This window comes from Hyperolius riggenbachi, chromosome 3 (assembly GCF_040937935.1).
Source record: "Hyperolius riggenbachi isolate aHypRig1 chromosome 3, aHypRig1.pri, whole genome shotgun sequence".
Taxonomy (NCBI): Eukaryota; Metazoa; Chordata; class Amphibia; order Anura; family Hyperoliidae; genus Hyperolius; species Hyperolius riggenbachi.
The window spans coordinates 38,050,699-38,077,007 of record NC_090648.1 but is presented as its reverse complement, the minus strand read 5'-3'; the positions used below and the strand labels follow the sequence as shown (position 1 = coordinate 38,077,007).

Genomic DNA, 26,309 nt, shown 5'->3' with positions numbered 1-26,309 from the left:
AGTGCAGGAAATGTCGGTTTTCAAGCCCATATGGTCGGGCTGAGGTAGCTCAATGACAGAACAACAGTGACTGTCCAGCTGTTTGAATTTGGTCTGTCCACAATGAAGCAACAACCTTATTATCTTGGGTCAGGTGTGCCCCCCAACACACTCATATAGCCGGTCATTGCTTCATTGTAATACGCAAGCCCCTTCACCGCAGCACGATAAGGATCACGAAGGAGAATTGACACATGTACATGCCTTTTGTTATGTTGTTGCAGGCTTGCATCCACAGTGCAGCCAGAAAAATTAGGCAGGCATGTACACGCACCAGAAAAAGTATTATTGTTTCTGTTACTAGCAGCGGCCTTAAAAATTCAGGAATCCACCTGGAGTTCTGGACCCTATTGGTGGTGGCAGAGAAGGCAGTCAAGCGGCCTGCAGGCAGAGATGATGTGTGGGGACCGACTTAGTCTAGGGGCAGGCAGTCACATGGCGTGAAGGCAGAGATGCTGTGTGTGTGGGGACTGACTTAGTCTTCGGGCAGGGCAGACCGTGCTTTGCAAACCAGGCATCCATGGTCAGATGGATCCTTGACCCAATGCTGTGTGCCAGAGATGACACCACTTGCCTTTCAACATCACGGTACAGTTGGAGTATCACCTTTTTTGAGAAATAATTGTGGCCTGGTATCTTCCACTGTGGTGTGTGGCTTTGGTTTTGTGTGCTGCTTTTCCTCAGGTGGTCATCCCAATGCAGTTTGTGCTTTTTCATCATGTGCCTTCATAAGGCAGTTGTCCCCATGTGGGTCTTGGTCTTTCCACGGCTCAATTTTCTGTAGCAGAGACTACAGATGGCATCGCTCTTATCTGAGGCAGACACACAAAAAATGTCCACACCGCTGAGCCCTGGGATGATGGCACTTTGGTTGTGGCAGCCGACTGAGTGTTAAGTGGAGTGCCAGAATCAGAGCAGGAGGAGGAAGTTATGCCACGGATGGTTCCGTGCAGAAGCTGAGGAAGATGAGGTGTTCTGTGTTAAATAGTCAACTACATCCTGACAATCTTGGGATTTGATGGCACGTGCCTTCTGAACACTGTACATTGGTCCAGGGCCGCACAAAATCATGACAGCACAACCTCGAACAGACCTGCCGGGTGGCCTGCCTCTGGTTCTGCCTCTGCCTCTGCCTGTTGTTTTGTCCATATTGGGAGGGATGAAGTGAAAGGTATGCACTGACTTGACTAATACAATGTGCAGTCACACAGGTGCAGTGAAAGGTATAATTTAAAAAACACAAAATCCAGGCTCCTCACCTTGAGCTAGGACATTTATTCACTTGTAGATTTAATGGGGAGGTGCTGGAATGGGTGTGGCAAGCAAAACAGCAAAACATCAAAATGAACTTCTGCACACTCATGCAAATCCTCATGCGAATCCTGTTAAAAAAATCATGCAGCAATCAATGCTGTCCCTACAGCTAAGTTAAAAGCTTGCCCTATTAGTGATCTTAACACACAGCTTGCTGGTTTGTTCGCATGGCACATATGTAGGTACTAGCAGCTCCCTTGCAGCCCTTGCATTAGTTAGATGCACTATCTGTCCCAGGGAGGACGTTAAGGATATGTGCTCCTATTCCTTAGATAGGTTTTGATGCACTGAATTTGTGCATGTTTGTGCTATGCATGTTACAAGGCCAGAGTTTGGACACAGATGACACTGGACTACCTCTACGCGGTGTATGTGACTACACAAGAGACCTGATTCTTGTAACGAAGATCCCAGCTTTTAACTTAGCTGTAGGGACAGCATTGATTGCTGCATGATTTTTGTAAGTGGATTCACATGAGGATTTGCATGAGTGTGTGGAAGTTCATTTTGATGTTTTGCAGTAAAAGGTATACACTGACTGCTGGTATAATACAATGTGCAGTCATACAGGTGCAGTGAAAGATATGCAGTGACTGCTGGTAGAACAATTTGCAGTCACACAGGTGCAGTGAAAGGTATGCAGTGACTGGTATTAGAATACAATGTGCAGCTGCAGCAGTCACACAGCTGCAGTGAAAAGGTATGCAGTGACTGGTATATAAAACAGCATGCTGTCACACAGATGCAGTGAAAGGTATGCAGTGACTGGTATATAAAACAGCGTGCAGTCACACAGGTGCAGTGAAAATGTATGCAGTGACTGGTATATAAAACAGCGTGCTGTCACACAGGTGCAGTGAACAGGTATGCAGTGACTGGTATTAGAACACAATGTGCAGCTGCAGCAGTCACACAGGTGCAGTAAAAAGGTAGGCACTGAATGTGCTGGGCCTGGCACAGTACAGCAATTAGCAAAGGTCAGCTGTGACAGACAGGGCTGTATATGCAGTGTCAGTGGGCTACACACACAAAAACAAACAAACAAACCACATCACAAGAACATTAGCTCTCAAAAGAGCTGTTTGGGGGTGCTTTTCAGCAATAAGTATCAGCAGGGAGCAAGCTAACAAGAGCCTAACTTAGCTATCCCTATCTCTCCAATGTCTCTCCCTTCTCTTACTAATTTCAGTAGCAGACTGAGTGAGAAAATGGCCGACGCTGCTGCCTTTTATAAGGGGGGGGGGCCTCCAGGAGGGAGTGCAGCCTGATTGGCTGCCATGTGTCTGCTGACTGTGATGTAGAGGGTCAAAGTTTAGCCTAATGATGTAGTATAAGTTTGCGTTCGACCGTGAACATGAACTCGCATTGTTCGCACGAACAAGTTTGCGTTTGAACCGTTCGGGTCATCTCTAACTGTATCAATTGTTATGTATAGAGTGCTTGGGGGTCCCCATGTAAAACTTGCACTGAGGCCCATAGCACCTTAGCTACGCCACTGAGCAGAAGTATTTCACTTCTGTTATCTATTCAAATCTCCTTCTCTCCTCTGGCTTCCTCATTTACTCTTTGTATAATTATAACACTGTCTATGCCTCTTTCTTCAGATACAGTCTGTTATGCTGCATCACTCTCACTGATCTCTGCCTCTGGCTTAAGTTAGGACATGTCGGCCTTTATAATTTCCTCAGGTCTGTCACCGCTGATCTTTCTCTCTCTTTTCTCTCTGCTCCCTCTCATGGCTTGTTTGGGGCCCAATGAGGAAGGTGGATGGCTGCTGTGTGGATGTGTGGCTTTTCTTAAGCCCTCTGCACCACCATAGTCTTCTCCCTCAGGACATCCCATCTGCTCCGTCCCTCTGCCACTGGCTGACTGCACACTCTCCTCAGAGAGAAATGGCTCCCCACGCTCCCTCTCTGCCCCCAAGTCTCGAGCTCCTCCTTCCTGCCAAGTATGCACGCTCAGCCTCGTGTCGCTGTTGCCTGGCAACCAAACGGGTGTACACATCAAAATATACGCATACACCCCTTATTCATATGCATTCAGCCATCTGATTCACCTTACCTCTGCTGGCCACCAAATATATTCAAATAATAATAATACTTCTTGTGGACAGGCATGCTGATATTTTTTTATTTACAGGTAGAAAAATAAATTATAACAACAGTGAAGTTTTTGAAAAGATCAGTTTTAAAAAAGTTCAAAGAAAATAATTTAAACTCTGTATTTGAAGAGAGATTCTTTAATTCACCCATTGATAAGATTACTGAGAACAGGGAATGAGTCGAAATCAGCCAAATGGGAACAAAAATACCTGAGGACTAATTCATATGACCTATAGACCATACCTGAAGAAAATTATTGTAGTCTTTATGGTGTAACCTGACTAGGGATAAGTCTTTGAATTCCGCAGAATTCCAATTTCTGAGTTTCTGATCACAAATCGGCTTTCCACGGCGGAAATTGGTATGTGGAAATTTGAACTCGGTGGACTCTAGGCCAATTATGTATAATAGCGTACACCCATAGAAAAATAGCACATTCCACACACATTTTTTTTTTTTTACAATTAACTAACTTTATTCACAAAATTAACAACAACAAAAAATACTAGTCTGTGAAAATCAGAAAGACACTTGTCGGAATGCAGAATTCCCTCAGAATTGGAGATCGGCATTTCCAACCATCCTTAAAGAGAGTCTGAAGTGAGAATAAAACTCACTTCAGCTCTTATATTCAGCAGGGTGAATGGGAGTCCCTTACCTCCCAAATCCCCTTTGTTCTTTGCGGGGATCTCTTCCTGGTGAGGCAGGGCTAATGGCCGCAGCCCTGCCTTACACGCGTCTGTCAGCGCATATCTCCGCCTCTCGCCCGCCCCTCTCAGTCTTCCTTCGCTGAGAGGGGCGGGGGAGAGGCGGCGATGCGCCGCTGATAGATGCGCTGAGAGGCAGGGCTGCATCCGTTAGCCCTGCCTCCAGCAGCAGCAAAATCTACGACCAACTTGGTTTTTGCAAGGGGGGATTTGGGGGGTAAGGGACCCCCATTCATCCGCGGGATAGCGGCGTTTTAGCAGGGGCACACATGCCCCTGCTGAATATAAGCTCTGAAGCGAGTTTTATTCTCGCTTCAGAGTCTCTTTAAACCTGACAATAAATAAATATAATTGCATGAAACATTTGTCAAGTTGTTAATTCAATCATTTTAAAATTAGGTCAGCCATTTCTCAACAAGTCCACTTTTAAGTGACCGAAGAAAGTTTCTGTCCTTCTTCCGTACTGTTCCCAGTGATGAGCACCAGTCTCATGGACTTTCAAAGCTTCTTCTACATTTTGGCTGGATCTTTGTAGGCCTGGTGGCTGTGGATAATGATTATGGGCAACAAGGAATTCAGCTGGTGAGGCAGGACATTGTAAAAGCTGGGGCATGTGTAGCCTTCATTGAATATATCCTCATAGGGCAAGCAAACAGAAATGCCCCACACATAACGCAGGTCATTAAGAAGTCATCAGTCAATGCTGTTGTGTTGTTTTCTTCCGGTGTTGACCTAGTTCCAATTTTCATTGAGATGATAAATCAGAATGTTAATGGCAAAGTTTTGATAGCCAGTGAAGGTTGGTCAACATCAACCCTCTTCTCCAATGAAAGGTTTACACAGCTTCTGTTTGGAACAGTTGGTTTAACCTTCTACAGCGGAAGGATTCCGGGGTTCGCAGAATTCATAAACAAGGTTCATCCATCTTCATTGATGGGACATGAATGGGTGAAAGTATTTTGGGAACAAACCTTTAGCTGCAGATTTCCAAATAACAAAACCTCAGGAGAAACTATTAAGATTTCAGAAAAAGACTGTACTAAGACAGAGAATCTGGAACAAGTCAAGAATGCCTACACTGATGTCTCCAATCTTAGAACAACCAATAAAGTCTATATGGCAGTCCATGTTTTGGCCAGAGCGCTGGAAGATCTTAGACAGTACACAAATGGAAATGGCAGTTACATGGCAATTCAGGATTTTAAACCATGGGAGGTAAATAAAAAATATTTGATTCATTATGTGATGATGATATTATTATTATTATTATCCTTAAATTACTAATTTTAATACACTAGAATAAAAATATAAAAAGGAAGACATACTGCAAACTTACATGATTATCAAGTACATATTACAACACAAAATAAAAGGACTCTGGTAGGATGCAATAATTAGGTGAAATTGGAAAGGTGGTTATTAGTAATTAAGGGATAGGTCAGAGAAGTTGATGGATCAAAGCAGGGAGTTTTAGTGCACAAATACCTATCGTTTTTCAACTCCTCTATAGACCACAATGCTAAATTGTGTCTATGGGGGCACTGGGTGCTTGGATTTAGTCCAGGTGCTCAGCAATAAAATAGCCCAGCTCATAGAGCAGTGGTGACAGCACAGCCGGTGATCGGTAATGTTGTGTGGGCACATGGCAATGATATAACTGAGCATGTGGTGGGGTGGAGACAGCAAAACTGATCAATAATGAGCTTGGATATATAATAGCCAAACTCATATAGTGGCGGGAAGAGTGAAAGTTTGTAGAGATATTACCGATATACTAATTCCTGCACTAACATCCAAATGTTTATACTAAAAGGGTGGACACATCTGATGAAGTTGCTTATGATGAGGACATATTTAAATGTGTAAGGTACAAGACTAATGGGGCTTGATTCACCAAACCATGAGAACTTATATCACAGCCGTTTTCATGCGCATTTTTACGTTTGCGTGCAAGCACAAATTTTCACACGCAATCACGACTTTTCATGCGCAATCACGAATTTTCACAAAAACAGCCGTGATATGTGTTATTACAGTTTGGGGAATCAAGCCCTTGGAGTGAAGGAAGGTGTTCCAAAGATTAGGAGCAGCTGAGGGTAAGTCTTGAAGTTGTTCATGGTGGGAAGATTAGATCAAGAAAGACAGGTCAGAAGTAGGGAAAGATTAAAGAAAAGTGAACCTGTCATCAACCAAAAACCACACCTATGAATTATATAAAACTATCTCATAAGTAATACAAAATAAGAATGTAGCTGACGTCTTCTTTGTTTCCTTACAGCTTCTACATTTCATGAAGAATGTGAGAGTAAAGCTAAGTAATGGCAGAGAACTTTATTTTGATAAGAATGGAAACCCTCCAGCAGTCTACGACATCATAAACTGGCAGATGGACCCAAATGGCACCACATGGCAGGTCAATGTTGGCAGTTATGACAATACAGTTCATCAAGTCTTCAACATCAACTCGAGTGCCTTGGTGTGGGCTACTGGTAATGGGAGGGTAAGTCTTGTCTAGTAAGTTATTTGGGTAATTGTCAGAAAATTAAATAATACAGCACAGCACTGGGGTTAACTGCAATCATTTGTTCAGCTTGCTTGCTTTGGTTTTGTATGCTAGAAACACCACCAGTGTTCCTAACAAACGCTAGCAGTCAGCAAATCAAACCTTCTGCTAATCACCCAATTAGGCAGGTGTAAAAATTAAGCTTGCTAGCAGCAGAAACAGGAGACATTTCACCATCTACCTCAAAGCACTACCTTATGTCAGTAATCCTGTGCTTACCAGCTCAGTTGTTGTTTCCTCCGCTGGTAGCGCATCTGGGGCTTCCGGTGCAGCCAGCCGCAGTGGCAGGGATGATGTCAACAACGTGTCTGCGGGGATCCGGTCGCATGATACTCTGACTGAAAAAGAGGGCAGACGCAAGCGCTGGCAGCGTCGCTCCTCTTATGCTCTTAGGAAGCGTGGACTCCACCTCCGGTTTCGGATTGGCCGGGCGGCGTGGGGGCTTGTTCTCCTGCTTACCCGGGCTATTTAAACGCTGTTCTGACACTTGCTCACCGTCTGCTCTAGCTAACACTTCGCAGTGAAGGCATCAGACCTTAGTCAGTTCCGTGTGTGGCTTGAACCGGCAGGACCCCGGGGATTCCATACTAGCTAGCCTATTATTATTATTACTGATTGATATACTGTGTTTGACTTCTGCTTGATCCTCTGACTACTCCTTGCCTATCGATTCTGTACCTTGCCTATCTGATCTGTTGCCGACCTCTGCCTGAACACTCACTTAGCTTTTGCCTGCCGATTCTGTACCGTTGCATATCTGATTGTTGCCAACCTCTGCCTGTTTACTAACGTTGTATTTGCCTGCCGATTTTTGTACCGTGTCTGTCAGATCTGTTACCGACCCTGATTTGTCTGACCATTCTAATTAACTGTACTCAGTGTTAGTGCTGCCTTCTGCTGACACTGTCTGTGGACATTTCCCGTTCAGGGAACGTACGATATTGTCTGTCTGCTAGTGCTCACACACTAGCAGATCATTACACCTTATTGTAAAACCTGGGTCAGTCACATTCTATCCCACATACTACACTTGTGCACGTTTCCTTTAGCTGATAAAGTTAAAGGATACCCGAAGTGACACGTGACATGATGAGATAGACATGGGTATGTACAGTGCCTAGCACACACATGACTATGTTGTGTTCCTTTTTTTCTTTCTCTGCCTGAAAGAAATAAATATCAGGTATGTAAGTGGCTGACTCAGTCCTGACTCAGACAGGAAGTGACTACAGTGTGACCCTCACTGATAAGAAATACCCCGTTTTAACTCTTTCTTGCTCTCAGAAGCCATTTTCTCCTAGGAAAGTGTTTTATAGTTGGAATTGAGGACTGAGGACTGAGTCAGCCACGTACATACCTGATATTTAACTCTTTCAGGCAGAGAAAGAAAAAAAGTAACACAGCATAGTCATTTGTGTGCTAGGCACTGTACATACACATGTCTATCTCATCATGTCACATGTCACTTCGGATATCCTTTAAACCATACATGATATATGAAACGGCAATGGTTTGGTCAGTTTAGTGCCTCAAAGCAGGTCATTTCATTGTGCACTCTTCCCCTAGCTGCGCCTGACCTGGGCGCCACCATAGACATAATGTTAATATGTCTATGACCGCGCAGCAATGTAATTTGGGTGCCTGCGATCGGCGGCCCCCAAATTACTTCTCCCTTTGAGTTGCTATGAGGGGGAATGGTAATTAGCACTGTCTGGAAATTGTGCGGCAGCAGGGTAACCCGTCATTCGGCTTAACCTGCGTTAAAATAACGGGTGGCAAAATGGCTTGTATGCTTAGTGCCCCCGAACTCACCTCCCCTCCCACATATGGTATATCTTTACCAGCTGCATGAACTATGCACAAGTGTGGCCTGTATGTGGAACACTATGTCACCGACACAGGTAGCACAATAAGGTAGCACTTCATGGTGGATGGTGCCTGTTTCCCCTGTTAGTGAATTTATGGACACTTACTTCTTGCTTTGGACAAAGCACATCACCAGTGGAGGTCTCATCAGCTGTCGGCAAAGCCTAGTTGGACCCAAGTAATCACTTATAACAATTTCTAAACACGATGTCCTGTTTTTCTTGTTAAAAAAAAGTAAATATTAAAGGGGTTCTGTGGAGTAAAAAAAAAAAAAAAAGCAAAAACAGACACTTACCTGGGGCTTCTATTGGCTTCCTGTAGCTATCTTGTCCTACACTGTCCTACTATGATCCTCTGTTCTCCGCCCCTGGCACTGGTCAATTATTCATCTAACAAGATGAATAGTGCGCGCTCCCGCTTGCGTCTCTGGGAGCTTACTGCGCAGGTGCATTATGAGGTTTTCTCGTATTGTGCCTGCGCATTAAGCTCCCGGAGATGCGAGTGGGAGCAAACACGCACGCGGCCACAGGCGTGCAGCTGCTGTCTCGCTGAAGGGATAATTAGACTGGGACCGGTGACGGGGAACGAACGATCGTAGGTTTTTTTTTATTTTTTTTTTATTTTTAACTCCACAGAACTCCTTTAAGGCATATGAGCTCCTGCACTGTGCAGTTTATTACTCACATAGACACATGGGAAGTTTTAGGCAGTTCCCAGTCTGAAAAAAAAAACAGATCTAGGCTTGCATGAACCCAGCAGTATTTATGTCACCCCAGGCCCAAGCAGTTTCAAGAACTGTTTATTGTAAGTTTATATTTAATTACTAGTATTGCGGTAGAGTTTATAAGGTAAAGCAGTGTTTAGTAGATTTTAAAATTGAACAAGGGTATCTTCTCTAACTATTATTTCCACTTTTCAGCCTCCATGTTCCATCTGCAGTGATAGCTGTCCTACAGGATTCTGGAAGGTGCCTATAAGAGGACAACCTATTTGCTGTTATGATTGTGTTCTCTGTCCACAAGGAGAAATTTCCAATGAGACAGGTAGATTTCTGCTTTAGTTCACCCCCCCCCCCCCCCCCCCAAAGTAAGTTCTAACTTTCTCTTTTAAAAAAGTCACATTTGCTTTACGTTCAGATTTACGTAAAGGGGGTTGTAGCATCCAAAAATTAAAAAAAAATGCCTAGAAATAGTTAGTGCCCCAGATATATACGGTATGTAAACCCCTTTATTTTTTAAACACAGGTCCCTATATGTCCCCTAATTTGTATTTCTTTTTTAACCTGGTCTGTGTACCTTTACTGAACTGTGCCAAACTGTGCAGTGCCAACAGAATTGTGGGGAGTTTTTAGTTTGTTTGTTTGTTTGCTTGTTTTTTTAGCTACAGAAACAAGCTTATCTAAAAAATGCAAATAACAGAATCTTCCTATTTCAGATAAGTTAAGAACACTATGACCAGAAGGTGATGTTTGCTGTGGGAGGGATAGTAATCTGTAAAATAAGTAGTAAATGAACATTTTTTCATAGCACATTTTCCTTAAAGTGGATCGGAGATGAAAAACTAACTATGACAAGTAACTTGTCTATATATCTTACCTAAAGTTTAGATAGTTTGCACAGCAAATCTAGCTGCAAACAGCTTCAACAGTTTTATGTTTATTTATTCCTGTGATACAATGACAGCAGCCATGTTTTGTTTGTCACATTACACACAGGCAAACTGCAACTGCATCCCCAGCCCTCAGCTCACTCCCCTCTCCTCCTTCCTCCTCCCCTCTGCCTCTGAAATCTCTGGCTAGTAACCTCCTGCCCAGACTGAGCTCCCATAAGCCCTTGCTACTGCCAAGGCACTATGAGCTGTGGGCGAGGCTTGTTTAGTTTATAGGTAATTGGAGTATTGAGGAATGCCCTATAAACTATATGAAAGAAACACAACTATGCAATGAGTAAAAGTTTATCTCGGATCCACTTTAAGCTTCTACTTCTATAAACCACCAACACAATCCATTGAAACAATTATGGGATACCTAATAATACAAACAATGGTATACACAAAATACAGACATTGGTACATTACACAGATATGGAAGACATAGTAATTACAGTGACAAATGTAACATGATGAACAAAATGTACAGCAGATTCCAAGACACAAAAGGGTGAGAGAGCCCTGCCCTTGTGAGCTTGCAATGTAAAATAATAGGGAGAAAACAAGAGGTGGAGTAATAAATACCTTTAAAGCTTCCATCATGTAAGATAATACTGAAAATAAGTGTATTACGTGTTTGCCTACTTTTTAGCACTTTTTCGCTGACTAAGTGCACTGCTGAAAAGTTATTTTTAGATGAATATGAAAAATGTTCTCTTGGTAGAAAACTCAGGAGAAAAAAATAAATGGATAAGGAATAATTACATGTTAATGTATGTGGAACATTTAGTAGTCAAAAGTACAAATGATTGTCCATTTCCAAGCTGCACACATTTTTTGTAGAAAATTAGAACAATCATTGGGTATCCCTAATGAGAAGTAGGGCAGGGCAGTTATAAGAAGAGATGCAGGTGCATCCTTGAAAACATTACACAATCACACAAAGGGCTATATGCAATTCACTTTTTCACCTGAGTTTTCTCTTAGGAGATAATTTTTCATCTTCGATTTAAAATAACTTTCCAACACTTTTCAACTAAAAAAGTACCAAAAAGTAGGTGAAAAAGTACTATCAAAATTATATATTGAGTATTGTCTTGCTCTCTAGTGGCTTAAAAGGCATTTTATTGACAAGTTTAAAAATATCACCTAGGAGAAAACTCAGGAGAAAAAGTGAATTGCATAGGGGCCAAAGTAACAATACAAGCTCATATTTTAAAGCTTCAGGCACAGACATACTATCCCAGGGAAAAAACAAACAAACATATATAATCAGATTTATACTTGTTCCACTTAAATAACCTATGTATTGTACAGTCCAAGTTTTAATCTATATATATAAAATCGGATGTATGTGTATGTGTGTCTGTGTGTGTGTGTGTGTGTGTGTGTGTGTGTGTACAGTGTGTGTGTGTACAGTGTGTGTGTGTGTGTGTGTGTGTGTGTGTGTGTGTGTGTGTGTGTGTGTGTGTGTGTGTGTGTGTGTGTGTGTGTGTGTGTGTGTGTGTGTGTGTGTGTGTGTGTGTGTGTGTGTGTATATGTGTGTGTGTGTGTGTGTGTGTATGTGCTGCGATCACGTGAAAATGGCTTGACAGATTTGAACAAAACTTGGTATGCAGATCCCTTACTACCTGGGATGATATGTTCTGGGGGTCTCGCAGCCCCCCTGCACACCTGGGCGGAGCTACAAACAGCTAATCAGATTTCACCCATTCATGTCAATGGAAAAAATAGAAAAGGCTGCCATTCTCACAGTAATCAAGCCAGAGTCCCCACACTTGGCACAGTTGGTCACTTGGTGACTGAGGTTAAAAATCCAGGAGAATTGGGCGGAGCAAAAAACAGCCAAATTTCAGCCTTTCGTTTTTAATGGGAAAATGAAAACTGCAGCCATTCTTAGACTGTTAATCGCAGGGTTCTCAAACTTGCCACACTTGGTCACTGGGTGAATGGGATTAAGATTCAGGAACGTGGGTGGAGCCTACAACAGCCAATCAAAATTCACCTATTGATTTTCAAGGAGAATATTTAAACTGCTGCCATTCTTACACTGTTTATGGCAGAGGCTTCAAACTTGCTACAGTTGGTCATTGGGGGACTGGGGTCCAAATTCACTAAAGTGGCGGGGCCACAAACAGCCCATCAGATTTCTTTGTTGGATAAACTGCTTCAATTCACAAATTTTTTATGCCAGGAACCTGAAAGCTCACAAACTTGGTCATTGAGTGGCTGTGTGTCAAGGTTAAATAAAGTGGGTGGAGCCAAAAACAAATTTCACTGGTCTAATATAAACTGAAGACATTCTAAGGGCCTGTACACACTGCTGCACTTGTGCTGCGTTTTGAAAATCACATGCGATTTTTAAATCACAAAGCCTTCATGAAAATAGAAAAGTTACATTACACCAGTGTGTAGAGGTCTTCACAATTTTCATGATTTTTCTAAAAGACCTTGGCTATCATTCATAAAGCATTTCCGCATGCGGAAATGCTTAAAACAGCTGACTTTACCGACACTCAGCAAGTTCGGCATTCATAAAGCCTCTTTGCGCATGAAAAACTGACACTACCGAGCAGAGTGATAAATCACCGCCTTGTGCGCTGATTATTATTATTATTATTTAGTATTTATATAGCGCCGACATATTACGCAGCGCTGTACAGTGTATATATATATATATATATAATATATATATATTGTCTTGTCACAAACTGTCCCTCAAAGGAGCTCACAATCTAATCCCTACCATTGCCATATGTCTATATTATGTAGTGTAAGTACTGTAGTCTAGGGCCAATTTTTTAGGGGGAGCCAATTAACTTATCTGTATGTTTTTGGAATGTGGGAGGAAACCGGAGTGCTCGGAGGAAACCCACGCAGACACGGAGAGAACATACAAACTCTTTGCAGATAGTGCCCTGGCTGGGATTCGAACCAGGGACCCAGCTGTAACGATTGTGGAATTCTCTCCGTGATCAGCGCACAAGACGTGCGCTGACACTGCGGAAATCCTCCACAAGCGTATAATTTGAGGGAACCCAGCAAAAGGTGCAATGCACCTGTAGAGGGAAATTCCTGTCGACAGGTGGAGCTGTGGAGTGCAGAGGAACAGCTCCTCTGCCCTGCCACAGACGCTAGACAGGAATTGTACGAAGAGAAGAAACGCAGGGCAAGATAGCCCTGAAAGAGAGAGGTCCAACCGACAGAGGGTATGTGTGTTCACCAATCTAGCCGCCACCCTGCGACGGCGGGCACACAACCAAGGAAGATAAAGTGGGAAGGCAATCGCCAGAGATGGCGATTGCTAACAGAGACACAAGACCGAATAAGCACAGATGAGGAATGTATGTATGTCCACCAAGCTAGCCGCCAACCTGCGACGGCAGACACACAACAAAGGAAACCGAGTGAGAACGCAATCGCAAGAGAAGCGTTTGCGAAAGAGAATGAGCAAAGGGACAGATTGTATGTGTGTGCACCAAACTAGTCGCCAACCCGCGATGGTGCACACACAACAGCAGATATGAAGTAGGAACGCAATCGCAAGAGAGGCGATTGCCAGAGGTGACACTAGGCTACAGCAAGGCAGAGCACGAGAGTAGCAAAGGCACAGCAAATCATACAATGAGAAGATAAGGAAAATAACAAACGCTAACTAAACGCGAACACCACACTCATTCGCAACAGTGCACGCGTTTATGCGTGGTCTCCGCGTGTTAAGCACAACAGAGACAAGCACGCCTAACTAACCACCGACAGACAAACATGAAACAGAGGACGCGAGCGCTTGCTTAACGGTTACCTCACCGAGCCTCCAGCAAGCGTTCGTAGCAGACAAGACAGATACACGAAAACAGGAATAAGTGAGAGAGACGGATCCACAGCACTAGCGCAAGGCGAGTGCGATCCAGGCAAGACAGAACAGATGAGATAGCTGGTAGCAACCGCTACTCCAGCTATACTCCAAGAAGAAAGATCAGGACGACATCTTGTCGGCCACCGCTGGGACAAGACAATCGCAACAGACAAACAAAACAGATATGCAATCCTAACTGCACTAGGGAACCTGCCTAGTGCAGTCCCAGGAATTACTCTAAGCTAACCTTCAAACAATGAGCAAGGCTGACACTCCAGGAGTGTTCCACAGGACTAACCCTTATGACCAGCCCAGGTCTGTGATATCACATGGTATTTATAGTACAAGCCTACAAAGGATGTGGCTAGGCAATCTGCATGACAAACGTATGCAAATTCCTCAGCAGCAAGCTGCAAAACTGACAAAAGGTCTCTCTTCCAGAGACCTGCAGAATGCAGACCTGAACAGTGGTCAAAAGGCTGCCTGCCTGCGCAGGCAGCCGAGCGGATCCTCACACCAGCGCTGCAAGGCGAGAGAGCTAACCACTACGCCACCGTGCTGCCCTATCGGAACAAATGTAACAAAATGTAAATTCATAAAGAATACCGCAAGTGGTATGAGGACGGGAAATACCGCTGCCTCTGATGTGGCGATACCAATGTAAAGTTAATGGAGACACAGACCTCCCGGGCAGCTGCAGTAGAGCGGAACACGGAGAAATGTATCAACTCGGCAGCTTCCTGTGCTTCCGCAAGCCTACCGCCTGCCTAGTTCGGGGAATATCCGCAGTGCTATCGCACCTGAACACTTTTTTATGAATGCCCACCCAGAAGTCTAAAATACCAGCAGCTGTGTTTTCCCGCATTGATTCTCCTTACCGACAGCACTTTTATGAATGATACCCCTTGTGATTAAAAAACGCATGCGATTTTAAAAGCACAAGTGCAGCAGTGTGTACAGGCCCTGTTAATGGCAGGGTTCTCAAACTTTGCACAATGGTCATTGGGTGACTGGGATTAATATTCAGGAAATTGGGTGGAGCCTACAACAGCCAATCAAAATTCACCTGTTGATTTTCAAGGGCAATATTGAAATTGCTGCCATTCTTAAACTGTTAATAGCAGATGCCTCAAACCTGGTACAGTTGGTCACTTGGTGACTGGTGTTCAAATTCAGAAAGGGGCAGAGCCACAAACAGCCAATCTGATTTGATTAATTTCTATGGGAATGTACAAATTATTAATACCAAGGACACCAAAGCTCATAAACTTGGTAATTGAGTGACTGTATGTCAAGGTTAGAAAAAGTGGGCGGTGCCATCAACTACATTTTTTACATGGGAAAATATAAAATGCAGCCATTCTTACACTGTTTACGGCAGGGTTCCCAAACTTGACACAGTTGGCCACTGGGTGACTGGGATTAATATTTAGAAAGTGAATGGAGCCTACAACAGCCAATTAAAATTCACCTGCTGATTTTTCAAGAGAAATATTTACATTGCTACCATTCTTACACTGTTAATGGCAGAGGCCTCAAACCTGATACAGTCAGTCATTGGGTGACATTGCTCCAAATTCACTAAAGGGGGTGGAGCAACAAACAGCCAATCAGATTTGTTAGATTGATTTCAGCCATTCTGTTATTGGCAGAGTTCTTCAAGTTGACATAGTTGGTCACTGGGTGACTGGGATTAAGATTAAAGAAAGTAGGTGGAGCCTACAACAGCCAATCTAAATGTACCTATTGATTTTCAAGGGCAATATTGAAACTGCTGACATTCTTACACTGTTAATTGGAGAGGCCTCAAACCTGCTACAGTCGGTTATTAAGTGACTGGAGTTCAAATTGACTAAAGGGGCAGAGCCACAAACAACCAATCAGATTTATTTCCTGGATAAACTGCTTCCATTCACAATCATTGAGTGACTGTGTGTCAAGGTTACAAAAACTGGGTGGAGTCAAAAACAGATTTCCCTTGGAAAATGTAAACTGCAGCCCTTCTTCACTGTTAATGGCAGGGTTCTCAAACTTTGCACAGTTACTGGGTGACTGGGATTCATATTCATAAAAGTGGGTGGAGCATAAAAAAAATCAATATTTACCTGTTGATGTCCAAGGGGAATATTAAAACTGCTGCCATTCCTGCACTGTTAATGGCACAAGCCTCAAACATAGTCACAGTTGGTCATCGGGTCACTGGGGTTCCAATTCAGAAAAGGGGCGGAGACAAAACCAGCCAATCAGATTTGTTTTTATTGATGCCAAGGACCCGAAAGCTCACAAACTTGGTCATTAAGTGACTGTGTGTCCAGGTTAAAAAAGTAGGCCGAGCCAAAAACAAATTTCACTGGGAAAATATAAACTGCAGGCCTTCTTACATGGTTAATGGCAGGGTTCTCAAACTTTGCCCAAATGGTCACTGGGTGACTGAGATTAATATTCAGGGAAGTGGGTGGAGCCTATAATAGCCAATCAAATTCAGCTGTTGATTTTTAAGGGGAATATTTAAATTTCTGCCATTTTCACACTGTTAATTGCAAACCTGCTACAGTTGGTCATTGGGTTACTGGGGTTCAAATGCTGGAGAGGGGCAGAGTCACAAACCGCCAATCTGATTTATTTAATTTCTATGGGAATATACAAATTATGGATGACAAAGCTCACAAACTTGGTCAATGAGTGTTTGTGTGTTAAAGGGGAACTGAAGAGAGAGGTATATGGAGGCTGTCATGTTTATTTCCTTTTAATCAATACCAGTTGCCTGGCAGCCCTGCTGGTCTATTTCTCTGCAGTAGTATCTGATTAAAACCAGAAACAAGCATGCAGCTAGTCTTGTCAGATCAGACTTATAAGTCTGAACCACTGAAACACCTGATCTGCTGCATGCTTGTTCAGGGGCTATGGCTAATAGTATTAGAGGCAGAGGATCAGCAGGGCTGCCAGGCAACTGGTATTGATTAAAAGGAAATAAACATGACAGCCTCCATATACCTCTCTCTTCAGTTCCCCTTTAAGGTTAGAAAAAGTGGACAGAGCCGACAACAGCCAAATACAAACCCGGGCAACGCCGGGTCATCAGCTAGTTGTATATAATAACTAAAGAGAAAACTGTTTCAGGTATTTTCCATCATTACTGCCGCTGACTGAAGCCAATCCTGATGTCATTTCCTCCCTTACTCTTTTTTTTCTCCTAGAAACTGCACTGTCATATCTAGCTTGCTTTCTAAACACATGTAAGCACAGCATAGATCATATTTCATCAGCTTCTGCAGAGGGTTGAGGTCTATTGTGTCACACTGAACTGCCCTCAGCCAATCAGTGAGAAGCAGACATCTGGTTGGGGAGATAACAAGCTTCCCTGTCCTCGACGATATAGCAAATAGAGCCAGGCTGACTGACATAAGGTTTATTACAGCAGAAACATTTACGATTATATTAGAATGCTTGCAATGCAGGGTCCGGTTGTAGACTGTTTAATTAACACAGAGTAGTGGGTAAATGGAATTTGATTTTATGGCTGGCAATCAGTCTTTAATTGAAAGTTTGCTTGCTTCATCTTGCAGATGCCTTGGGTTGCTTTGGTTGTCCATGGGACAAGTGGCCAGATCCTCAGAAAACCAAATGCCTCCAAAAGACAACAGAATACCTCTCTTATGAAGATTTATTAGGCACAACTTTGGCGGTGACCAGTGTTCTGTCCTCATTGGTTCCCGGCTGCATTTTGAGACTTTTCTTTCTGTATAGAAGTAGCCCCATGGTTAAAGCCAACAATTACTCTGTGAGTTGTCTTCTTCTGGGATCCCTCTCACTGTGTTTCCTCTGTTCTTTACTTTTCATTGGCTACCCCCAAACAGAAAAATGTCTTATCCGACAAACTGCATTTGGCCTGGTCTTCAGCCTTTGTGTGTCCTGCGTTTTGGCCAAAACCCTGATGGTAGTTTTTGTTTTTATGGCCACTAGGCCAGCTAGCAAGTTGAAGACATGGGCAAGGCCAAAAGTCTCCTATTTAATGATCATTGTATGCTTCATATTACAGTTGATATTTTGCATTGCTTGGCTCTCTATTGCACCACCATTTTCACAATACAAGATTCTACCTCAACCAGTCATCATTGTGGAATGCAGTGAAGGTTCTCCTTTTGCCTTCTGGACCATGTTGGGTTATCTCTTTCTTCTGGCCACCATTAGTTTTATGGTTGCTTTCTTAGCACGGAGACTTCCTGGCAGCTTCAATGAAGCCCAGTACATTACCTTCAGCATGTTGGCCTTCCTCAGTGTCTGGACGTCATTTATCCCAGCATCTCTCAGTGCTCAGGGCAAATACACTGTGGCCATGGAGATCTTTGCCATCTTGGCCTCCAGCTGGGCTTTGGTCATCTGTATGTTCCTTCCTAAATGTTATATCATATTGTTCAGACCCGACATGAACACCAGAGATCTCTTTAAGAAAGAAACATTTTTTTCGAACAGTTTCCTGAAAATGTAGTTTTTTTTATTGTGTCACCTATGGTGGAAAGTTTCAGTAGGCACAATTATTTTGTTCAGTTGCTCATAGGGGCTTTCAGCTTGCAATGATTTTTTAAACCAAAATTCAAGATGACCTGGACTTGAAATTAATGATGAGCACAAATTTTGCATAGATGTAATTTTGCATTGGATGCAAAATTGTAATGAGAAATTTTTGGGAAAATCGTAATTAATTTTCTCTTTAATTGTAATCATTTGTTAGGCCTAGTGCACACCAAAACCCGCTAGCAGATCCGCAAAATGCTAGCAGATTTTTAAACGCTTTTTTTTATTTTTATGAGGCGTTTTGCTAGCGTTTTGCGGATTGCTGCTGCGGTTTTCAGTATAGTAGATTTCATATATTGTTACAGTAAAGCTGTTACTGAACAGCTTCTGTAACAAAAACGCCTGCAAAACCGCTCTGAACAGGCGTTTTTCAGAGCGGTTTGCGTTTTTCCTATACTTAACATTGAGGCAGAAACGCATCCGAAATCCAAAAAATGCCTCACCCAGGCATTTTTCGTTTCTGCAAAACGCCTGCCGCTCTGGTGTGCACCACCCCATTGAGATACATTGACCAAGCAGATCCGCAGCCGCAAGCGGATCTGAAAACGCCCAAAAAGCCGCTCGGTGTGCACCAGCCCTAACTTTGCATACATTTTCACCAAATTTATTGGTTATTAGTAATGCCCCCATACATGCTATTGCCACCAAAATTCCTTCATATGTTAAGAATAGAGGGTACAAGTCAAAAACATCTTGTAGTTTTTGAGAAAATCAATTTTAAAAATGCAAAGAAAAATGTTTTTTTTTTATCTTTTTCTAAGTTTAAAAACCATTTTTCTTTGCATTTTTAAAATAAGTTTTCTCAAAAACGACAGTCTTTTTAAAAAAATTATTTTTTTTCACTTGTGCTCAATATTTTCTTTAACATATGTAATATGTAATCATTTTGGTGGCAATAGCATGTTTGGGGGGTTGCAAATAACCACTTAAGTCAGCAAAAATGTACACAAAAGTAAGAAAAAAACTAAAAGGTCTTTTTGAATTTTTTTTTTTACTTATACCTGCTATTCTCCTTAACACATCTAGCAATTATGAATTACAAATTGCAAAATGACAAATGATTATATGAATCGATTTAATTTACAAATCATAATTACGTATAGGCGTAATTGTGAAAATTTACGTGAAATTTTTGCGTAATCGTAATTAGCCAATTACAATAATCTCTACTTGAAATATTTTGAATGTATTTATGATGCTGTACGTGTATGTCCACAACTACATTGCCCTAATTTGTTTACTTTTTGTCCCTCATTAAAGGGTACTGAGCAACAGGATTTTCTTTTAAAATTAACCTACTCATAAGGGAGGTTCATCATAGAGAGTGTCATAAAGGTGGGGGGGGGGGGGGGGGTGAGCTCACTACTTACCTATGAGGCACTGTTTCTCTGGCCCCCAGCTTGTATGGGATGCACCATCTTCTACACAGGCCAGTTGTAGTTCCAGGCAGTGTCTAATGCACACCTACCTCAATGCATTCCAGGAGATGTAGTCCATGGATGCGAGTAGAAAGATGTACTCACATATACAGAGTACCTTTCCCAGCATGATCACACCCAAAAGACACTGCCAGCAGCTATAAAATGCAGCAGATGTGACAAGTCCATGGAGAAGAGGGTGCATACAATATGGGACAGGGGCCAGAAGAGCAGCACCCCTTAGGTAAGTAGTGAAGCTTACTCCAATCATAGGCAAACGCAGGGGTGGGGGGAATTACAGCTGCCCAGAATCCCCCCTCAGACCAGGGCTGGTGCAGTGTCTGGGGACAGGCACAAGTTGAGACCCCAGAATACCTGCAGGTATCCTGCAGCTCACAGCGCTGCCCCCTTTTCTGGCTACAGTTGACTTTGGATGGAGCAGCAGCGTGTGTACAGAGCATGGAGTACTGATAGCTCTGGGAAACTTAACAGAGTCAGGTATGAGCACAGCCCAGTGCCCTGCTGTGTGAATGCTTCACTTTTCCCTTCATTACAGATGTCAGCTGTCCTCATTATTATCTGAATTTAAACTGCTCCTGATCAATCCTGTTGTCAATCAGGAGCAGATTGTCAGATCCTGTCAGTCACACAGGAAATTGCATTATGTGTACCCAGCATGATGTCCTAAAATATTATTATACTGTATTGTGTGGCTGAGGGAGACCTTTCAGGAATCCTGCTCCTTGAAAATCCTGGTTTTGCTCCCGCCGCCCCCCCCCCCCCTCCCCTTCAGCACACTCCATGTGTGGTCAATTTACAAAAAAAATATGTGTTGCCTTACCTTTAAGATCCAGTAGGTACTAGGCAAGGGTTCCAATCTTTTCCCCCAAAATTCATATAGCTTGCACCAAATGAAGGACAGGGTTGCAGGAGGATCTATGTTCTATAATGATCTCCAGTCTAGAAATTCTATAGTAAACACCCAGCTACATTTACAGTGTCATTTAAATCTGGTGTAGCAGATCCTACTCCACAAATAAACACATGCTTGGCTGAGCTTCAGGATGAATGGTAACTGGCTAAAACTAAATGCTGACAAAACTGAGGTTCTTGTTATCGGAGGTCAGCGCTCGACAGAAAAGCTGCTCCAGTCTCAGCCAGCACCACTAAGGATAGGAAGCTCAGACCTGAACAACTCAGACTGTGTGCACAACCTGGGTGTACTGATTGATAAGGAATTAAGTTTCAGGAATCAAATCTCAGCTGTTGTGAAACATTTCTTCTTTCACCTAAGGAACATTGGAAAAATTAAGCACCATACCTCCAGAAGATCTTCCGACCCTAGTTCATGCCTTCATGACATCACAGTTGGACTGCTGCAATGTTCTCTATCTAGGCCTTCCGAACAAAGACCTACAACACCTGCAATTAGTACAGAATGCTGCTGAAAGGCTGTTAGTGGACCTGAACTCACCTGAGCAGAACATAGAGAAATGCACCCTGTATGTATTTAGAGGGTTTAGCCTGTCTAGGTTCCCCTTATCTTTGACTAAGCCCAAGATGTAATGTGACCCCTCACTTGTGTCAGCTGATTGCCATGACAGAAAAGCTAATTAGTAAACACAGGATGTTAACATTATGGGCTTGATACACAAACCCGTGCTAACTGTTAGCACGGGCGTGTTAAACAGTTAGCATGTGAAGTGGCACTCGCCAGACTTTTGCGCACGATAACTCAGACTTTTGCATGGAAAAGTCCACGTTTTCGTGCGCAAATGTCCGCGATCGCGCGATCGCAGCATTTAAAAAAGTCTGCGAGCGGCACTTCTCGTGCTAACTGATTAGTATGCCCGTGCTAACAGTTAGCACGGGTTTGTGAATCAATCCCTAAGTCTGCTTCCATAAAAGCAGGTAGTAGAAACACTGAAGATTTATTGCAGGATGTGTATCATTAGAGATAGCTCGAACCTCCAATTTTGGGTTGGCGAACCTCGAATGCGAACTTCCGCAAAAGTTTGGGTTCGCGCGAACCATGCAAACCGCAATAGACTTCAATGGGCAGGCGACCTTTGAAAAATACAAACACTGTTTCTGGCCACAAAAGTGATGGAAAAGATGTTTAAAGGGGTCTAACACCTGGAGGAGGTCAGTGACTACAAGAGGGGCATTTTTTTATTCAAAAAGACCTTATAGTTTTTGAGAAAATCAATTTTTAAATTATCCTGCTAACTGTGGGAAAATGAAACGCCCGCGACTTTAGCGGTTAATAGCAAAGTCCCCTTACATAGTAGAAACACCAAATTTACAGGGTATGTAGAGGGGGGCAGTGACTACAAAAGGAAAAAAAATTCAAAAAGACCTTATACTCTTGTAGTCACTGTCTATATTTACATACCCTGCAAATTTGGTGTTTATAGCATGTAATGGGGTTTAGCTATTAACCGTTAAAGTAGGCACCATTAAAGTCTATGGGAAAAATGCAAACATAAACTTTTTTTGAAAAACAATTGCGTTTTGCGTGAACGCAAACCGCTGAGATTTCACCGACGAACCGTTCAGGCCATCTCTATGTCTCATCAATTTTTGATTCCTATTTTCGAGTTCCAATCGGAAATGCACAAATGTAAGTTCCATGGAATCTGAATGAGCATTCCTAATGGTAACACGTGTTACATTGCATATTTCCATTACACGAGTAACACACATGACGCTGTTAGGTTAATGGACAGTGCTACCCTGATGTTACCACCGGTAAATTTGCCATGTTGTACCGGTGCACGGTAATCTTTTTGCGGTTTGGTGAATTATCTGGCTTAACGCATTATCTATCTCTCCTTGGAGTGTGTGCACTAATCTGCATTAAGCAGAATTATGTGTGTGAAGTCTTATGTATGATGAGCAGAACAGAATGCATTGATGTATTGCTTCCAGGGCCGGGGCCTCAGGGCAAAAGTAACTTGGAGGCCACCTACACCCTTCCACCCCATAAAAGTAATCTCTCGGGGCCCCTGTGCCATCAACCCCCCCTCCCCCCATGTGGCCTCTACCGACTGCTCCCCATGGCCCCTCACGTTTGGTAGTTTAGCTGCCTTCAAATATCTCACCTGTCTAAGCGGCTGCCCATCCTAATCTCCATCTTTGGCCCAGTTGCCTGCTTGTTCTTCATCCTTCACATGTTATGTGTAAATAGGGAAGAGGCAGGCAGAAGATGGAGATTGGGATGGAGCAGCCGCTGAAACGGGTGAGATATTTCAAGGCAGCTGAACTACTGAACACGCAGCGCAGTAGGGAGCAGTCAGGCGAAAGCCACGGGGGTGTGGAAGGAGTCCGATCGGGCGGTGGGCCCCTGGAATGGTCAGGACTCTGTGGCAATTGCACCCTTTGCCTCAATGGCAGCAGCAGCCCTAATTGCATTCTACTCTACATATCGTGTGGTAAGATTTTATTTTTAAGTTATTCTCCTTAATGCAGTTTAGTGAATACACCTCATTCCTGATTATCTCCTGAATTAGCTCTTCTTATGAATTAGGTAACAAAAAAGTAAGTTGAGACAAGTGAAAAGAAAAGCTTCGTGAACTAACCTCAATGAGAAGAGATAACACATAGGAACTAAAGAGGAGGTACATTTAAAATCTCATCACCTCTCCACCTGGGCTGGCACTTCATCCTCGTATCACATTTAGGGAAGAGTTTTTTTTTTTTAAATCACCTAACTTTATTTACAAAATGAAATGAAAAAGTCAGAAATCGAAAATTGAGATTTTGTTTGGAAATCGGAAAAACACTTATGGCGGAATCGGAAGTCAGCATTTCCAACCATACCTACACACATTAGAAGGAAAAATGTCAGGGAATCCCTGCTCTCAAGTCCTCAAGGAACCTTGTAGTTTGGAACGGAACACTGGTTGTGAAAGCCTCGTCTAAGTCTTTACAACCACTTTAGCCTCAGCTACAGCATATCCACATCCTCTGTGACTTCATCTAAGCTAAGAGGACGTAGATATATGTATTGTAGCTGAAGCACAGCTGTTCTTGATTGGGCTTGCTCCTGTGCACACCTCTGGCATTGTCTGCTGCAGCAGTAATTGGTGAAAGGGAATATATGTTCCCTGTGGCAAAGAGATTGATTTTTACCATTAAAAATACCTTAATTTTCTTGGTTCATAGTGAAAAATACACACAGTAGCATTATTTCAGAATCAAATATTGTTACCATAAATTGTGACAGGAACAAAAATGTTATGATATACAGTACAAATAGCCAAACAAAATGTGTTGCTTTTATCTACAGTAGCACTTTGTATTTTTTACTGGAATTGGTAAAGCTGAGAAATAATGTGATTTTTATTTTTTTTTCTCTTTTTTCCATTAAAATGCAAAGAAAACTAAAATTGTTCTAGGAAAAAATGCCATACGATGAAAGTCTATTTGTCTTGGAAAAAGATGTATATTTCATTTAGGTGTCATAAGTAGGGATGGATATATTAATTAATAAGTAGGGACATCGCTAAAATGTCAAAACGGCTCTGGTCCATAACAGGGAAACAAGGTCTAGATATGAAGTGGTTAAATAGTGTGGGAATGTTATTGAATTCTTACAGCTGTATACAAAAATGCTTTTCATCTTTCCCCCTACCTTCATATTTTCTGTTCATTCTCATTCTGCATTGTTCAGGGTGAAGCGTGTAAAGTTTCCTAAGCATATATGTAGACAGGTGTTCCGATTGTCTTCTACTTGACCTTGCAGATCAAATTCTTTTAAACTGTAATTTGCTTGCTCAGATGGATGAGACTCAAGTTTCGCCTAATTATTTGAACTACCATGAGAAGGTCAATTCTCGTTTAATAAAATAATTTGAAGCTTTTATGTGTTCTGCTTATAGAAGGTGAAAAATGAAGGACTGCAAAATCACACAGTTTAATGGTATACTGAATTAAGGAAGAAACAAGACAAGGCACTGGATGCAGCGAACACATAGGCACTGTGCCTGTAGCAATGTGTGAGCCACGGGCACACCTGGACAGCCATGTATAACTAGTCTAGTAGAGACTAGTTTTCTTGCATTATAAAACATTTTCATTTCAATTGAAGAAAGTATGGTGGCACTGTGTCTCATAAAATGTTACATTTTATTGCAAAATAGACAGATAAGACACCGTATTTAGGGGTGGGCGGAGCCTGACAGCCGTTTCACGTTAAAACACTTCTTCAGAGGCTAAAGCACACATTCTTACCCTACCACACTGATCTTTAAATAGTTTCACACTTACCTGATCACCATCCAGTCCATGCACACATCCACACAGCTGCGGAATCCGGGCACTGCCCCGAATTTGACAAGCTGACGGGTCAAGCCAATAGGCAAGTCTTGGGTCCCCCCGTCAGTCTGCTACTGAGTCTCCTCCTCTGGAGTAACATCAGCGGACATCCGGACCACACTATGTGAGGGGTTGCTTGATGATTATCAACTAAACAGCAGCGCTCTCTATTAGCATATACACTCCCACAGCCGTGACGTAATGGCACGTGACAACCCTATAGGACCCAACAGGTTGACTGTACACACTTGGGGCAAGTAAAGGTTTCCCCAAAATGATCAAACTCTATCTAATGTCAATCAAAGTGATGCCACTGACTGCCCACCCAATGCTGTATAGATTATGTGATTGCTACATGATTATTGACGCTGTAGATCAATGCGTATAATGAGGAAGAAAGTGATCAAATAAAAACTGCAATCGATTAGCTATCCTAACACACCATAATTAATACTCAACAATATACAATAAGGCATACATATTTAAATATAGATATAAATACAAGTATACCATTCACAATTGCAGGGAGGTCAGATACACATCAAATTCCTATATATTAGTATTTGTTAAGGACGCAACAGAGTTCATTTGTTTCATTTAATCCAAAGGGGTCCACAGGCATTAGTCTCTGAAATCAATCTGGTCTCATGTTGCAATAAAATCTGTTGCCTATTTCCTCCACTATGTGGCACCCCAACTGTCTGGAGACCCAGGAACATGAGTCCACTACTATAACCCCGGTGATGTCCTGCTCCTATATCTGTCCACTCTCACATTCTCTTGGTCCCTCTTAACGGACCAACAGAAATTTTAAAAAGTACTCCACTGCCGTCACTGCCATGCACGCGCGACCCCCGACCCCCCCCCCCCCCCCCCCCGCTGCATGTACCTACTTGGAGAGCC

The 26,309-nt window shown here is 42.7% G+C and overlaps 1 protein-coding gene across 1 annotated transcript in view; it reads left to right on the top strand.

Annotated features, from left to right (window-relative positions):
• The window catches only part of LOC137562059 (extracellular calcium-sensing receptor-like), a 30,258-nt gene extending 11,675 nt beyond the window's left edge, over positions 1-18,583 (top strand). Inside the window, exons 4-7 of the mRNA XM_068273399.1 lie at positions 4,562-5,377; positions 6,441-6,662; positions 9,511-9,634; positions 17,661-18,583. Of these exons, the coding sequence (XP_068129500.1) occupies positions 4,562-5,377; positions 6,441-6,662; positions 9,511-9,634; positions 17,661-18,583 (2,085 nt within the window). The remainder of the gene's footprint in view (positions 1-4,561; positions 5,378-6,440; positions 6,663-9,510; positions 9,635-17,660) is intronic.
• Positions 18,584-26,309: the final 7,726 nt, after the last annotated feature.